Source organism: Mobula hypostoma, chromosome 11 (assembly GCF_963921235.1).
Source record: "Mobula hypostoma chromosome 11, sMobHyp1.1, whole genome shotgun sequence".
Classification (NCBI taxonomy): domain Eukaryota; kingdom Metazoa; phylum Chordata; class Chondrichthyes; order Myliobatiformes; family Myliobatidae; genus Mobula; species Mobula hypostoma.
This window is the reverse complement of record NC_086107.1, coordinates 98,423,070-98,439,313: the sequence shown is the minus strand read 5'-3', so window position 1 is coordinate 98,439,313 and position 16,244 is coordinate 98,423,070. Positions and strand designations below refer to the sequence as shown.

The 16,244-nt window shown below is 45.9% G+C and overlaps 1 protein-coding gene across 2 annotated transcripts; it reads left to right on the top strand.

The window, feature by feature from the left end:
* The first annotated feature begins 63 nt into the window (after nt 1-63).
* On the top strand, nt 64-11,456 carry cby1 (chibby 1, beta catenin antagonist). 2 transcript variants are annotated; one of them, XM_063063341.1, is made up of 6 exons: nt 64-155; nt 1,657-1,766; nt 4,802-4,902; nt 5,221-5,326; nt 8,262-8,377; nt 10,096-11,456. In XM_063063341.1, exons 3-6 carry the CDS (start codon nt 4,825-4,827, stop codon nt 10,174-10,176), a joined length of 381 nt encoding a protein of 126 aa, XP_062919411.1. In that variant the 5' UTR covers nt 64-155; nt 1,657-1,766; nt 4,802-4,824; the 3' UTR covers nt 10,177-11,456. The 2 variants fall into 2 exon arrangements, with proteins under 2 accessions (XP_062919411.1, XP_062919412.1); XM_063063342.1 differs by lacking the exon at nt 64-155 and adding an exon at nt 1,016-1,379.
* The last annotated feature ends 4,788 nt before the right edge of the window (nt 11,457-16,244 follow it).

The following is a 16,244-nucleotide window of genomic DNA, read 5'->3' as shown; positions in this document are numbered from 1 at the left end:
CCTGCCAGTCACGTGGCCCGCTGTTGACGGTTGCTATGGTGACCCGGCGCGTCCGTGTGACGCGGCAGCGGAAGGGGGCGCCTGCGGCCTAACCCATCTTCGAGCCCGTGCGGAGTACGGCTGGTGGTACACTCGGAGCCGCAGGAGTGTGGGAGGTGAAGGGGGAAGGAAAGGGAAAAGGGGTGGGGTGGGGTGTAGGGGATTGAGAGGCAGTGAGGTGGGGGTAGATATGTAGGGGGATGTGAGTTGAGGGGAGAGTGATGTAAGTTGTAGGGAGGGGTTGGAGGGTGATGTGATGTGAGTTGAGGGGAGGGATTGGAGAGTGATGTGAGTTGTAGGGAGGGGTCGGAGGGTGATGTGATGTGAGTTGAGGGGAGGGCTCGGAGTGTGATGTGAGTTGGGTGAGGCGGAGTGAATTGGGGCGGAGGGGCATGAGGTGGGGGAGGGATGCGGATGGTGACACAAGCTGTGGGGAGAGAGGGGGAGTATGAATTGGGGGAGACGGTGGACAGGGGAGTGAGGTGGGGGTAGATATGTAGGGGGATGTGAGTTGAGGGGAGAGTGGGTTGTAGGGAGGGGTCAGAGGGTGATGTGAGTTGAGGGGAGGGATCGGAGTGTGATGTGAGTTGGGTGAGGCGGAGTGAATTGGGGCGGAGGGGCATGAGGTGGGGGAGGGATGCGGAGGGTGACACAAGTTGTGGGGAGAGAGGGGGAGTATGAATTGGGGAGAGGGTGGACGGGGAGTGAGGTGGGGGTAGATATGTAGGGGGATGTGAGTTGAGGGGAGAGTGAGTTGTAGGGAGGGGTCGGAGGGTGATGTGAGTTGAGGGGAGGGATCGGAGGGTGATGTGAGTTGTGGGGTGAGGCGGAGTGAATTGGGGCGGAGGGGCATGAGGTGGGGAGGGATGCGGAGGGTGACACAAGTTGTGGGGAGAGAGGCTGAGGGAGAGTGTGAGTTGGGGAGAGGGTGGACAGGGGAGTGAGGTGGCAGGGGGTATTAGTAAACAGAAATTCCTGGCAGAAAGGTCAACCTCAATCGAGAGGGCAGTAGAAAGGGTGGGATAGAATCACGTTAATATATTGGGATTTTCAGCCGAAATTCATAGGAGTTGGAAACAAATAGAATGGATAGCAAACTGGTCCAAACCTGAAACCAATGGGTTTTAAAGGGGGCAGAGGACAACATCAGAGGAGGTGTTAAATGGGTATTGTTCTGGAACCACTGTGCTCTATTTACATCAATAGTATGGGGTTAGGAATTGAAACTACAATCCAAAATCTGAGGATGGCACCTAAGTCGAGTTTGGTGGATTATGCAGTTATCACTGAGAATGACACAAGACGTGGGAAGACTTACAGGAACCTAAGTAAAATATAACGTATGTGGGGTAATCCGTTACTGTAGGTGGGCAGTGTGGGATCTGCAGACTCCGCGGACCGACGCGGCAGGAAGTGCTTATGGATTGGGTGGGTCATGTGGGAGGTGATCTGCTCCTTCGGCTGTCTGTGCTGTATGTTTCTGGTGCATGGACTTGAGGTTCTCAATACCATCTCCAATGCTGCTGCTTTGCCTGTAGTGATTGTGGGCCAGGGATTCCCATTTGTCCAGGTGCACCATAAAATTTCAGTGAGATGTTTTTTTTTCCCCCCGCTCAGATCATCTTGCAGTTAAGGCTAATGTACAGTCAGGCTTCTGAAGCAGACTAGAGGGACAACACCTTAGATTCTGCCTGGGTAATGTGCAACATTGAAGTCTCCAATTTCAGGTAAGTGGCTCTCCCTCTGTCCCTTTCCTCTCCTCTCCTCTCCTGATTGAAACATATAAGATTATTAAGGGATTGGACACGCTGGAGGCAGGAAGCATGTTCCCACTGATGGGTGAGTCCAGAACCAGAGGCCACAGTTTAAGAATAAGGGGTGGGCCATTTAGAACGGAGTTGAGGAAAAACTTTTTCACCCAGAGAGTGGTGGATATGTGGAATGCTCTGCCCCAGAAGGCAGTGGAGGCCAAGTCTCTGGATGTTTTCAAGAAAGAGATGAATAGAGCTCTTAAAGATGGCAGAATCAAAGGTTATGGGGATAAGACAGGAACTTAATACTGATTGTGGATGATCAGCCATGATCACAGTGAATGGCGGTGCTGGCTCGAAGGGCTGAATGGCCTACTCCTGCACCTATTGTCTATTGTCCTGATCTTAATTCTTCCTAGAGTTACTCCATATGCTCCCCATACTCTTTCCACTGTTTCTCCTCCCACCCCCAGCTGTTGCCAAGAATCTCTCCCCACCGCCCACCCTCACATTTCCTACGCTTCACCTTCACTCCTATGAGATTTCATCATCTGCAGCCCTCTGTTGTTTCTACCCATCACTATTTTCACTCTCCCCCTCCTCTATCACGGCCCCTTACCTGGATCCACCCGTAGCTTCAAACACGAGAAAATCTGTAGATGCTGGAAATCCAAGCAGCACACACACACAAAATGCTGGAGGAAAAGAGTAAGCAGTCGACGTTCCGGGCCGAGACCCTTCAGCAGGACTGGAAAAAAAGAGATGAGAAGCCAGACTAAGAAGGTGGGGAGAGGGTAGGAAGAGGTACAAGGTGGTAGGTGATAGGTGAAACTGGGAGAGGGGGTGAAGTAAAGAGCTGGAAAGTTGGTGAAAGAGATGAGGGGCTGGAGAAGGAGGAATCTGATAGGAGAGGGCAGAAGACCATGGAAGAAAGGGAAGAGGGAGGAGCACCAGAGGGAAGTGATGGGAAGGGAAGGAGATAAGGTGAGAGACGGAGATAGAAATGGGGAATGGTGAAGTGGGGGGGGCAATTACTGAAAGTTTGAGAGATCGATGTTCATGCCATCAGGTTGGAGGCTACCCAGGCAGAATATAAGATGTTGTTCCTCCAACCTGTGTGTGGCCTTATTGCGGCAGAAGAGGAGGCCATGGATTGACATGTCAGAGTCTGACCTGACATGACAGGTCCTGACGAAGGGTCTCGGCCTGAAACGTCGACTGCGCCTCTTCCTATAGATGCTGCTTGGCCTGCTGCGTTCACCAGCAACTTTGATGTATGTTGCTTGAATTTCCAGCATCTGCAGAATTCCTGTTGTTTGCGTTTAGAGTCTGACCTATCTTTTTTTCCCAGTCCTGATGAAGGGTCTCGGCCCGAAACATCGATTGCTTACTATAGCTTGCTAGCTTTTGCTCTACTTCTTCTGCTGATCTTTTTATAATGTCTCCCTTCTTTCTTTCAGTCCAAATGAAGGGACTCAACCCAAAACATTGACTGCCCATTCCCTTCCACAGATTCTGCCTGACCGACTGAGTTCTCCCAGCATCTTGTTTGTTGTTCCAGAATCCAGGGTCTGCAGTCTCTTTGTCTTCAAGTCTTCAGACTTGTTTGCTGTACTTATCCAATAATTTTAGAAGGGCCCTCTGAACACCAACACCTTTCAATTTTCACCATTTAATAAAAACTCTACCATTCTATTTCTACCAAAGTAATTATCTCATTCTAATCCATCAGCCATACCCCTGTCCATTCATTTAGCTTGCCCATATTCTCTGGAAGCTTCTCTGCATCCTCCTGTCAGTCCACACTAACACCCTGCTTTATATCATTTACAAGCGCAAATTGATCGCTCCCCTCATCCACATCATTAATGTCGATATCGGAACTACGCTGGTTTCAAAGATTCCAAACCCAAAAATGACCTGTCTATTCCTGCTCTCTGGATTCTCTCAGCTTAACAACCTTCAATTCACATCACCATGTTACTTCCAGTTTCCACATGGTCCCATTTTCTTTAAATTGCCGCCTGTTAAACTTTATTGAAGTCCTTCTGAAATTACAGATCACCATACCCACTAATTCTGCTTGGATACAACCTCAAGAACTTTTACAGAGCTGTAGCACATGATTGCACTTTTCTAAATGCACATTGACCATGCTCAGTCTTGCTATTTTTAAGTGTCCATTAATCATTTCCTTAATAATAAACTTCAGCATCTTCTCTATTACTGACGTGTAGTTCCCTACATTCTTCTCTTTAAAGTTGTGGAGTTATATTTGATGCTTTCCAATACATAGGAACAATTCTGAAGTTCGTGAAAGTTTGGGGAATAGGAAGTTCATTTCCAGTGATGTTGTGGGGATGAAACTGGACTCTCTCACGGTGGTGTCTGAAAAGAGGATGCTGTCCAAGTTGCATGCCATCTTGGACAATGTCTCCCATCCACTACATAATGTACTGGGTGGACACAGGAGTACATTCAGCCAGAGACTCATTCCACCGAGGTGCAACACAGAGCGTCATAGGAAGTCATTCCTGCCTGTGGCCATCAAATTTTACAACTTCTCCCTTGGAGGGTCAGACACCCTGAGCCAATAGGCTGGCCCTGGACTTATTTCCTGGCATAATTTACATATTACTATTTAACTATTTATGGTTCTATTAATATTTAATTATTTATGGTGCAACTGTAACGAAAACCAATTTCCCCCTTTATCAATAAAGTATGACTATGACTATTTGATCACTCGATTAGATGGGGCATGAACATGTGCGTGGAGCTGACTGACTCTGCTGTAAATGATATGTTGTATTTTGCCTCTCCTTTCTTTAGTCTCATTCTTTCCAAAATGTACACCTTGCTCTTATGTCGATTTTGATCCTCTCTGTTAGACTTTTGCCTCCTGGGATGGGGGAGGCAGAAGATCTGGCTTCTTCCTGTTGCCGTCTATCCGGTGGGTGTGGCTGTGTTTTGATTTGTCTTGGCTGATTATCTTATTTACCCACTGACAGATAACAGGGTCTGAAGCGGAGCCATGCCTCTGTTCGGCAATGTCTTTAGTCCGAAGAAAACACCGCCCAGAAAGTCAGCTTCCCTTTCCAGTTTACATACGGTACGCTGCGATTTGGGGGGGGGTTCTGCCTGTTCATCTCCTGAGAAATCCTATTAAAGAACTGTCATTCAGAGAAAGATTTAACATTTGTAGATCTATATCTTTGTTTAGGGAGAGTCATTTCTATTGCCAGATGTAATGATCGATAATAGGAAGACCTGACGATTGCACTTGCAATCTGTTTATCTGAGCCATAGGCTGAAGCGATGCCCCTTTGGGGACGATGTGGAGTGAGGGAGCTGGCTGATAGTTTTCCTGCATGAGGAATTGTCACTTGTGTTGCCCTTCTGAGCGTCTGGTGACTGTTGTCTTCTACAGCTGGATCGTGTGACCCGGGAGGTTGAACTGGGACTGGATCACGGTGCTCCTGTGATGAATATTGGAGGACAGAGCCTGAAGTTTGACAATGGGCAGTGGATATCAGGTTAGTTCAGCTAGTTCTTAAACATTAGCAGAATACAATTGCAGCAATACTCTTGCCAATGAACATGAGAATCTTCATTCAGTTTTAATTTTTTTATTACTTTGTTTTCCCTCGATCATGAACCTTCCTCAGTTGTGTGCTCACTGTATCCATTATAGTTACAAAGCATGGAAACTGGCACCTTAGCCCACCGAGAGCACCCATTTTACACAACCAAATGGTCAAAATTAAGCCTAATAACGAGGGTCGAAAAATACTAACTGGTCCTTTTTAATTACCACTGAGAATAGGATTGTTCACCATTAGTTGAACACGGTCGCACAGTGGTTAGTGATTTACAGTCCCAGCGACCCGGGTTCAATTCCCGCTGCTGCCTGTAAGGAGTTTGTACGTTCTCCCTGTGACCGTGTGGGTTTGCTCCGGGTGCTCTGGTTTCCTCCAAAGACATACTGGTCAGTAGGTTAATTGGGCATTGTAAATTGTTCCGTGATTAGGCCAAGGTTAAATCAGGGGTTGCTTGGCCACATGACTTGAAGGGCAGGAAATGTTTACTCCATGTTGTATCTCAATAAATAAATAAAATTTGATCCAGATTGGGGAGACCCACATACCCAGATACAAAAGAGATCACTGAAAACGATACAAAGTAGGGAAGCTATGACTTATTTAAACTTAGATACAGCCTTGTGTCCCACCCTGCCAAGTCACCCTCTCTTTCTAACCTTAAGCTCCACGCCCCTCACTTCTCCATCTCCCATACCTACCCTTAAGCCTGAGCTCCTCATCCCTCTCTCCTCCAGCCTCTCATCTACATCCCTCAACCCTTCCCCTAACTAATTGCCCTCATCCCCACAAAATCCCTTTTTATTGTCCTGGCGTTCCAATCAGCCTTCCCCAGATTCCACCGCTCACCTGCATTAGAGGAACTTCACAATAACCTACCAATCTGCACATTTTCGGTATGTGGGAAGAAGTGGTAGCATCTGTGGGAAAGTGCGAAAACACCACACTACACCAGACAGCACTCGAGGTCGGGAACTGTGAGACGACAGTTCTTGTAGCTATCCCACCCCTTGGCCCTTCTTTTCACCCTCCCCAGACACAAATAAGTCAGGATTCCCCTTCCCCTCACCTCCCTCTCAAAACACCAATAACTTGGAGTGATGCCACGTCCAAGTTTCACCCCCCTCCTCTTTCAGCGTTAATAGAATTATAGCAAATTACATCATGCAAGGAAGCCATTCATTCAGTGTCAATGTGTGTGTTGGCTGAAGAAGAGACATACTAAACGCATTGCCACCCTCCTGCACCAGCTTCGTGGTTCTTAAGAGATTACCTCCAAATTCTCTTAAAATGTTATGGGGGTTTCAATTTTATGAAAGTCTGTTCCTCTTAAGGTACAGATTTCCATCACCCTTCAGAAAACTCTTTTCCTCATCTTCTCGCCTATTCATAGAACATAGAATAGCAGAGCACAGTATTAGCCCTTTGGCCCATAATATTCTGCTGACCTGTTTCTACCGATTCCTTCATACGTGTATCCCTTCATTAATGGTGTCCCTGGTATAGGGGTGTTTTCTTTGGAATGCTATGATTCACTTATCTGTCTTCACCATGATTCTCAATCACACTTTGCATGAAGTTTACCAATGATTTCACATTGTCCTTCTCCCTCAGCCTACCTGCCCCTCTATCTCAGCCTCTCTCCTTTGAAGGAGTGAGAAGACTGCAAAGGTTGGGTTGGAACGTTGGGAGGGAGCAGTGTCAATTTGAAAGGGGTTGAGTCAGAGTGCAAACCTCTCCCCTCTTGTCTCCCATTCTGACTCTCTTGCCTGCCCATTGCCCCTCTTTGGGGCTCCTCCCCCCTCTTCTTTCTTCCATGGCCTTCTATCCTCACCTATCAGAACCCCCCCCCCCCCACCTTCTCCAGCTCTGTATCTCTTTCACTACTCAACTTCCCAGCTCTTTATGACATCCCTCTCTCTCCCGGTTTCATCTATCACCTTGTGTTTCTCCCTCCCCTTCCCCCACCTTTTAACGTTACCCTCATCTTTTCTTTCTCCAGTCCTGCCGAAGGTCTTGGCCTGAAACGGCGACTGTACTTTGCCGCCTGGCCTGCTGAGTTCCTCCAACATTTTGTTTGTGTTGCTTGCATTTCCAGCATCTGCAGATTTTCTCTTGTTTCTGACTCTCTTATTTCTGCTTTTTTCCCACTGCTTCTAGATGTCCCCGATCTCTCTGTCTTTTCAGTTCCATTAATCAGGGCTTTGACATTGAATTTCTCAAAAGAGTGTATAGAGCCTTGCAGCATAGAACGAGCCCTTTGCCCCTTTGTGCTTCTGCCAGTCTACAGCAACCAATCCATACTAATTCTATTTGTCTGCATTTAGCTTTCAATGGCATAGGGTTTTGCTGCTAAATGGTTTCTAAATGTTGTGAGAATACTTGCCTCCTACGCTTCTTCAGGCAGCATCTCCTCTGCACCCTCTCCACTGCAATCACAACTTTCCTATTGTGTGGCGACCAGAACAGTGCACCTTACTCTGGTTCTGGCCTAATCTATCTTGGAACTCCCTGCTCCAATATCCGTGGAAAATAGAGACAAGTACGCTATATTTCGTCTTAACCACCTTGCTTTCCTGTGTTGTTGAATTCAAGGATCCTTGGATGTGTATACCAAAGTCCTTGTGTTCTTCTTAATCTGAGGGGGTCTTTCCCTTCATTGTGTAAATCTTGGCCTTTTGAATCCATCAAACTACATCACCTCACATTTTTCAAGATTAAATTCCCCGTGTCATTGTAATCTCAGACTGTCTTCTCACATCAGCGACTTTAATGCCCTCTGTAAACTTCCACGTTCCTCTTTGTTCCCATCCTCATCATTATCGTATCCAACGCGAACCTTTCTCTATCCCGTGGTCTTGCTGTGCTTCAGAGTCTGTGCGTGATGGTGGGCCACACAAGGAGGTTCAGCGCCTGCGGAAGCGTAACCAGCAGCTGGAGGAGGAGAACAATCTTCTGCGGCTGAAGATTGACATCCTGCTGGACATGGCGAGTACCTGCGAGACATGGCGAGTGGGGTTGGCGCACAGGACCGATGGTCTGGGTCTGTTGGGAGAAGGGGAAGCGTGTGGCATTGGCATGGGGCGAGCTGAGAGTGTGGGGCTGGGGGGGGGGAAGGCTAAGCGTGTGGGACTAGCCAGTGGTAGAGTGTGGGTTGTGGTGGGGCAAGGTGAGAGAACAGGGAAGGGCAAGGGTATGGGAGGGGGAGGTGGGGAGTGGGAAGGGGATTTGTGAGGGTGGGGTTGGACTTGAGGAGTAAGCCCCGCAAGCCTGCTCCATCATTCAGTGTGCCTTTTCTTGACTGGTTCCTGTAGCCCTCAACCCCAGAATCTTTCATGGACATCAGCCTTCTCTTTAACACCCCCAATGATCAAGACTTCATAACCCTCCAGGATAGAGAATTAAGAGATTTGTCACCATCTGCAAAAAGTTCCTGCAAACCCCAGTTTTAAATGATTTTGTAACCATGTCCACTTGTTCAAGATCCTCCCATTGGTGGAAACGTCTTGAGATCTACCCTCGAAAACCCACTTCTGATCTCTTGTATCGCAACAAGAATGCCCTCATTCTTACAAACTCCAAAGCATTCAGGTCTCATTTCTTTAGCTGCTTGTGACAGGACAATCCTCTTATCCCAGGAATCAGCCCATTCAGTCTCTTTTGGACCATCTCCAATGCAAGTATACCTTTTAAATAAGGAGATTAAAACTGCATAGTACTGCAGGTGCAATGTCACCAGTATCTAGTACAATTGTGCAAGATCACCCTGTATCTAAACCCAGCTCTCTTACAGCAAAAGCAATTTTATTAACCGGTTATGTAATGCTGAGGCTTTATAAGGTGTTGGTCAGACTGCATTTGGAGTATTGTGATCAGTTTTGGGCCCCTGATCTAAGAAAGGATGTGCTGGCACTGGAGAAGCTCCAGGGGAGGTTCACGAGAATGATCCTGGAAACGAAAGGGTTAACTTATGAGGAGCATTTAATGGCTCTGGGCCTGCAGGTTTAGAAGAACGAGGGGGAGAATTTCATTGAAACCTATCAAATATTGAAAGGCCTAGGTAGAATGGATTAGGGGACGTTTCCACTAATAGGTGAGTCTAGGATTAGAGGGCACAGCCTCAGAATAGAGGGATGTCCATTTAGAGCCGAGATGAGGAGGAATTTCTTTAGCCAGAAGGTAGTGAATCTCTGGAACTCATTGCCGTGGAGGCCAAATCATTGGGTATATTTAAATCGGGGGTTGATAGGCTTTTGATTAGTCAAGACATCAAAGGTTAATGGGAGAAGGCAGGAGAATGAGTTTGAGAAGTGGTAGTAAATCGGTCATGATGGAACGGCAGAGCAGACTCTGTGGGCTGAAGGCAGTAACTCTGCTCCCAAGTCTTATGGTCTCATTGCATCTGCCTGCTGGATTTTTGCACAAGAACATTAAGATCCCTCAGTATTTTGGCTTATCAGCAATCTCTCTTCATTCAGGTGCTGTGGCTTGGGTGGGGTATTATGGAGTGAGGATGGGGTCAGGGAGGGGGATGTGGTCCAGAACGGCCTTATGTGGGAACAGAGACCCCGAATCCATTAACACTACATAGAATGAGGGAACTGCAGCTGAAGCAAGGCTCACTAGAATTGGGGATTGATGAGGTAGTTAGTTTTCAAGATGGTAGAATGCTTGGAGAGCTCTGGGTGATAATATTTTTCTTACAGCTCTCTGAAACCACGGCAGAATCACACCTGATGGAGAAGGAGCTGGAGGAACTGAAAACTCACAACCGCAAGAGGAAATGAGGGGAGCTGCAATGAGACTGCAGACCGAATGACAAAAGCACTTTGCCTGGGGAGAGAGTCGAGGAAGGACTGCTCGTCAGCACTAGGAATGGGTTTCCGTGTATGCCACTGCATCTGAGTGTCCCCACACAAGGCCCATCACATTGTATCTCCAGTCAGTCTCTCAAAGTGGCACCATTGTCCAATAGCCAGATCCTTCACCCAATGGGGCAGAGTGAGACTTTGAGAACATCAGCAACATTCAGTTTCACAGGCGTCCTTCATCGTCAGAAACCTCCAGTGGTGTGTGCTTCAGGCACAGGGTACCCCACACAATCGTCGTTCAACCATTATTGGCCTTCAAGCCGATTTCATTAACGACATCTCTGCTGTAATTAACGGTGAATCCATGTGTAGAGACACACACAGACTCACCTTTGCACACATACACTCACTTTACACTCCAGTGTCTGTCTAGGGAGGTTGTCCATTGCTATTTGCCTGAAGTTACAATGCATCCATTCCTGAATCTCTTCTTGTAAAAGAGATTGCTGATCCAGTCCTGTTTATATCAGTTAATCTTCACCCTCAAAGCAGCCCCTCTCAATTTTCCCCTTAATGATATACTTTCTATTTTTTTTATCTATTGATTTCATAATTTTCTGCATCAGACTTTGTGAGCCTTATTTTGGGCCAGCCAGTCCTTCCCATCCACTTGTGGGGTTTATACAGCGGTGATGGCAAATAGCCGCCCCGAGTACAAATGGTGCCTTATGCCTTGCTGCTGCTCTGTGCTAAATGTTGGAGTGTACTGTACATTTATGTTCCTTTGCCCCGCTGGGGTGAAGCATCTCCCAGTCACTACATTCACCTCTTCGCTTTCCCAGTTGAATTTCTGTAACAACGAACAAACTTGCTGCTGAAAAGAGCAGCATTGTCTTTTTTCCTGTTTACTTTCTTTTGTGATTTCTCTGTTTTACTCCTTTATTGGTGCAGAAGGCATTAACTATTGTTTTTTTTTTTAATTTTTGAGTTAAGGTTGAAGCAATACATGTGTTTTTAAACCAAAGCCTTATTTCCATGTGATTGTATTTATTTCAGATTTGAATTAAAATATTCCCAAGTGCTTAAAGTCCCAGAGTTGCCACTTCCACCACAGTTTTGTTACTCTGGAGTCGACGACACTGCTATGGACAGGTGATGAAGCTGAGATTCTGCAACAGGTTGTGAACCATCCAGCAAAAGCCATGGGGCAATTGAGCAGATTTTGGTGGAAGTGGCTCAGGTTGAAAGTTCAGGTTCAGGCCAGAACATGGAGAACTTCTCACTCAAAAGCCGTGTCCGGGGACCTCTAACAGTCACAGAGGACTGCAGCTTTGCATCTTGCACAAGTCCTGGGTTGAGGGTTAACTCAGCTAGAGCAGGGGCTCCCAACCTGGGGTTCACAGACTCCTCAGTTAATGGCAGGGGTCCGTGGCATAAAAAAGATTGGGAACCCTTGGGCTAGAGTATTCCCAGTTCAGTAAATAACAGCTGAATGTCAGGATGGTATCCAAAGGAACCATCCTGGAATTGTGAAACAGTACAAAAGTCATTTCAGTCCGTAGTGCAGAGACACAAGACTGCAGATGCTGGAATCTGGAGCAACAAACAACCTGCAGTTGTGATACAGGATTTCAAACTAAAATGTTGGTAATTTCTTCCCCTTTTTCCACTACCCCCAGAGATACTACTTAACCCGCTAAGCTTCCCCAACAGATTGTTGCTTTGGTCCATAGTACCTCTGCCAATTTGGAACTGTTTAAAACATTAAATAGTTAAAATCTATGTATTGCATAATTGCACAGGAAGGTCTAGATTTAGTCAGCATTAATAGAAACCCGACTAACCGGGCAGGAATGAAGACTGAACTTTTAAAGATATATGTAGGAGGAATAGAAAGATAAGAAAGGAGTCAGAGAACAATGATGGTTGTAGAAGGGGTGATATAGCAAGGGAGGAGAAGTCAATATAGTTGGAGTTTTAAGATAAAATTCGTGTGTTCCAATGCTTAAGTGTGTTTATCAGAAATTTCCAGATTTCAGGAAGAAAATGGAGTAGTGTGATTAGAGAGAAAAAGTAACAGAATTATTGTTCTGGTGGATTTTAATTGTCTACATGTGGATTAGGACATGAAAAGAAAAGAAAATGGAATTTTGAATCAATACAGGGCAAAGGTTCTGCTTGTGGTGAACTCCATCAGGTAACTAAATATGACTCTGAGAGGACTGAGCCAATTTAAGATTACAGATCAAAATAGAAAAAGAATTTTCAACTAGACCAGGGCTTCCCAACCTGGTGTCCACGGACCACTTGCTTAATGGTGTTGGTCCGTGGCACGAAAAAGGTTGGTATCCCTTGATCTAGACTGAGATCAGTGAATTGATGACGGTGGACAATGAGTGTGCTAGGTGGGGTGATGTGCAAGGAGGAAATGATCCAAAGGTTTGGAGGAGATACCTTGGTATGTCCCAAAGCAGCTGGCAGAATCATAGTGCTTCTTGAAGTGTAGTTATGTCTGAAACACAGTTTTGCATAGCAAGGTCCAAAATTAGCAAGGTTTATAATGCACAGATTGCAGTTATACAGAATAAGGTTGTTTCCTCAGGAAGGAAACTTGGCAAATTTGGAAAGCCAGGAATAAATAGTTAGAATCCAAAAAAAAGTTTATAGGTCTGTGAGAACAATAAATTAATCAAGATAGTATGTAGGATGTCAAAAATGAGTCAGGAGTAGGATAAGGGAAGCCAGGCAGTTCTGGGTAAAATAATTCAGAAATCAGTGAATGTACAGATGGTCAGTGTAAGTTCAGATAGGAAACCTGAGGGGAGGAGAATGTACACTTATGAAAGATATTCAGGGTAGAGTTTCTAACTAATATAGGCTGGTGAAGCTGGCTAGGTCAGGCCATAGAATAAAAGTTGGGATGTAATGTTGCAACCTTTCAAGACACTGGTTAGGCTGTCCTTGGAATGCTGTGTGCAGCTCTGGGGTGAGGGAGGGATGTGATAGTGCAGCAGTGAATGCAGAGGTGATTTATTATGACCTGAAGAGTCCTGAAGATGTCCCAAAATGTCCACTGTTTATTCAGCTGCCTGACCTGCTGAATTCCTGCAGCATTTTGGGTGTGTTGCTATGGATTTCCAGCATCTGCAGACTACTTCATATTTATCACCAGGATCTTGCCTGGATTGGGAGATATTGGGTAGGTGTTGGTTTGTCCTTGAGTGGAGGAGGCTGATGAGTGATCTGATGGAGGTATATAACATTCTAAGAGGCACTAAATAGTAGATAGTAATGAATCTTCTCCATGGTGAGGGTATTAGAAACAGGACATAGGTTTAAAGTGAGAGGAAGGGGATTTAAGGATGTACTTTATACTTGATCTCTGCAGTCGAGGTGGTGGAGTCAGAAAGAATGCCTCTTTAATAGACTTTGGACAGGAACTGTAACAGGACAAGTGGGGTTAATGTTAATGGGCAAATTGATCTGTGTGAGCATGTGTGCAAAGCCTCATTCTGCTCTGTGTGATTATATGACTGACTCTTGGAGGGGTGAGTAAGGTAAGTGATATTCTTTTGGATTTTCTGGGTAAATTGAGGGAAGGTGCAACATTCCAAAGAAGATAACTTCTGGAAGGAAGAAATAACTGACGGCTAAAGATTTTAGTTCAGGGTTTACCGAATCAGAGAGAGAGAGAGCAAGAGAGCACAATAAGGCCGTGGCCCACTGAGTCTGTGCCAACTATTAACCGTCGTTTTACGCTGATCCTATATAATCCCATATTTTTATTCTCCCCCTCACCCTTCTTGACTTCTCCCCAGATTCTACCACTCGCTTGCGTTCTAAGATAAATTGCAGTCACCGATGAGCCTTCCAGCTTGCGTGTTTTTGGAACGTGCGAAGGGAACCCGAGGGGGGAGCTTCTTCACTTGGAGGGAGCTGAGAGTGTGGAATGAGCTGCCAGTGGAAGTGGATGCGGCACTTCGGAGAAGTTTGGATAAGGGCATGAGTGGGAGGGCGATGGTTCAGGTGTGGATCAGTAAGGCTAAGCACAATACCAGTTCTGCATAGAATGGGCTGAAGGCTCTATGGTCCTGTGAACCTAGAACAGCTGAAGGGATCCCATGTGGTCATAAGGAGACAAAGCAAACTCCACACAGACTGCATCCGATGTCAGGACTAACACTGAGGCAACAGCACTGCTGGCTCTACCATTGTGCTGTCCATGCAAGAGTATCTATTTATAAAAAAGGAGCCCAAACTAGCCCAGGCAATTGTAGGGCAGCCCTGCTGTCTATGTTACCGAGATTTCATTAAGACGTTACCATTTAATGATATAAAGTTACTGGGTTCCTCCGTGTGCAGTGAGGAGTAACCCTAGGAGCAGTGAGCCAAGGGTCCAGAGGCACTTCACATTCTGCCCCTCAGCTGTATGCCAGCAAACAGCTGGCTCATCTGGAATGATTCCTTTGACCAGAATGTGGTCATGGACCTTCATGAAAGGTAAGTTTGACTAACTTATGATATTTCTTGTTTTAATTATATATTTGTTAATCCTTAAAATTGTCATAGTCGGGGATGGTAGTGGGAATAAGCTCCCATTACCTATTAAATTTTCCCAATGAGTGTGTCTCAAATAGCCTCTGACAACTCATGCCTTCTCATGTGGCTTAGCTGCTGAGCCCAACAGAAACATTTCTACTGACAGGAGAGGGGACAAAGGTGAGTGTTGTGGTAGTTAATGGGTTATTATGCCATTCAGCCTCTCCCACGTGGGAAGAGTTCACATACTGTACAAGCAGAGTTATGAAAGTTCAGTTGAATATCCTGCAAGGCTGGTCTGGTGTGCTCTGCACTATCCGTCAATATCGAACAAACATGGTGTCAGAAGTGGTTGATCCATCAATGAACTGGTGCTACAGACCAAGTGAGATCCCCAACAAAAAAGAGTTTACATTAAGACTGTTCTTGTTTGTATATATCTATGAAAATAGCCAGAGACTAAGCAACTTAAATTGCCTTTGCTAGTTACTGATTGTATGCACTGCACGAGCTGAAAACTAGCCAGTGTTGCTAGGCAACACCTTCAGGCTGTACCTAAAAGTAATAATCTGTGAGTGACTAGCCTAGGGAAGTGCACAGAGACACAGACACAGCAGAGAAGTCAGTCAAACTCTCAGAGAGAAAAAAAGGACGTAGTCCAAATAAATAAAATAATAAATAAACAAACAAACAAACAGGAAAATGGAGCCTGCAGTATGTGCATCAACCTGATTTCACCTTGTGATGTTCTGATCACAAACAATCATGGTGCACGCTGCCGGACTATTGTTCCCTTGGTGAATTGGTCTGAAACCCAAGCACCTTCACCACTCCTGAGTGGCAACAAAGATTTTGCTCTGAGATCATGCATGCTCTTTGTTTTCTCACTCTGTGTCATCTCAAAATTTCTCATTTTGTCTAAATCCAGTAGGTAAGGTTGGAGAAGGAAAGGAAGAACAGGCTGCTTGTTCTCAATCTCCAGCCAATTGACAGCTCTGATGGACTGTAGCCATTCACCAGAGGTGTGGAGTGATAAGCTAGCAATGCATTGTAGGGGTCTTTAGCCTTCAATGGGAGACTCTTAACAGTTTGCACTGCTCTTTCTGCTTCCCCATTTGTCCGTGGATACTGTGAACTACTTGTCTGGTGTTTGAACTCATAGTTCCTTGCAAAAGCTTTGAATTCGGAGCAGCTGAATTGTGGACCGTTGTCTGACACAAGTGTCTCTGGTATTCCACTGCAAGCGAATACAGTCTTCAGGTGCTGTACAACTGCTGCTAAGGGTGTAGAGGACAGCCTGGACACCTCAATATTCCATGAGTATTAATCCATAGTGGAGATATTTGCCTCTGTTCCGCTCAAAAATGTCTGTGCCCGCAAATTGCTGTGGAAAGTCTGGGAATTCTGTGGGACAGAGAGGTTCAGCATGATTTTTGTGCAGTTTTCCGCATGCTTCACATTGCTTTACATAGTCTCCCAGCTGTGTGCTCAGACCAGGCCACCAC

Excerpts from the sequence above, each read along its gene's own strand:
- cby1 (XM_063063341.1), top strand. The coding sequence starts at position 4,825 with ATGCCTCTGTTCGGCAATGTCTTTAGTCCGAAGAAAACACCGCCCAGA. Across the intron at positions 4,903-5,220 it reads CCCTTTCCAGTTTACATACG|CTGGATCGTGTGACCCGGGA; the intron begins GTACGCTGCGAT and ends TGTCTTCTACAG. Across the intron at positions 8,378-10,095 it reads TTGACATCCTGCTGGACATG|CTCTCTGAAACCACGGCAGA; the intron begins GCGAGTACCTGC and ends TTTTTCTTACAG.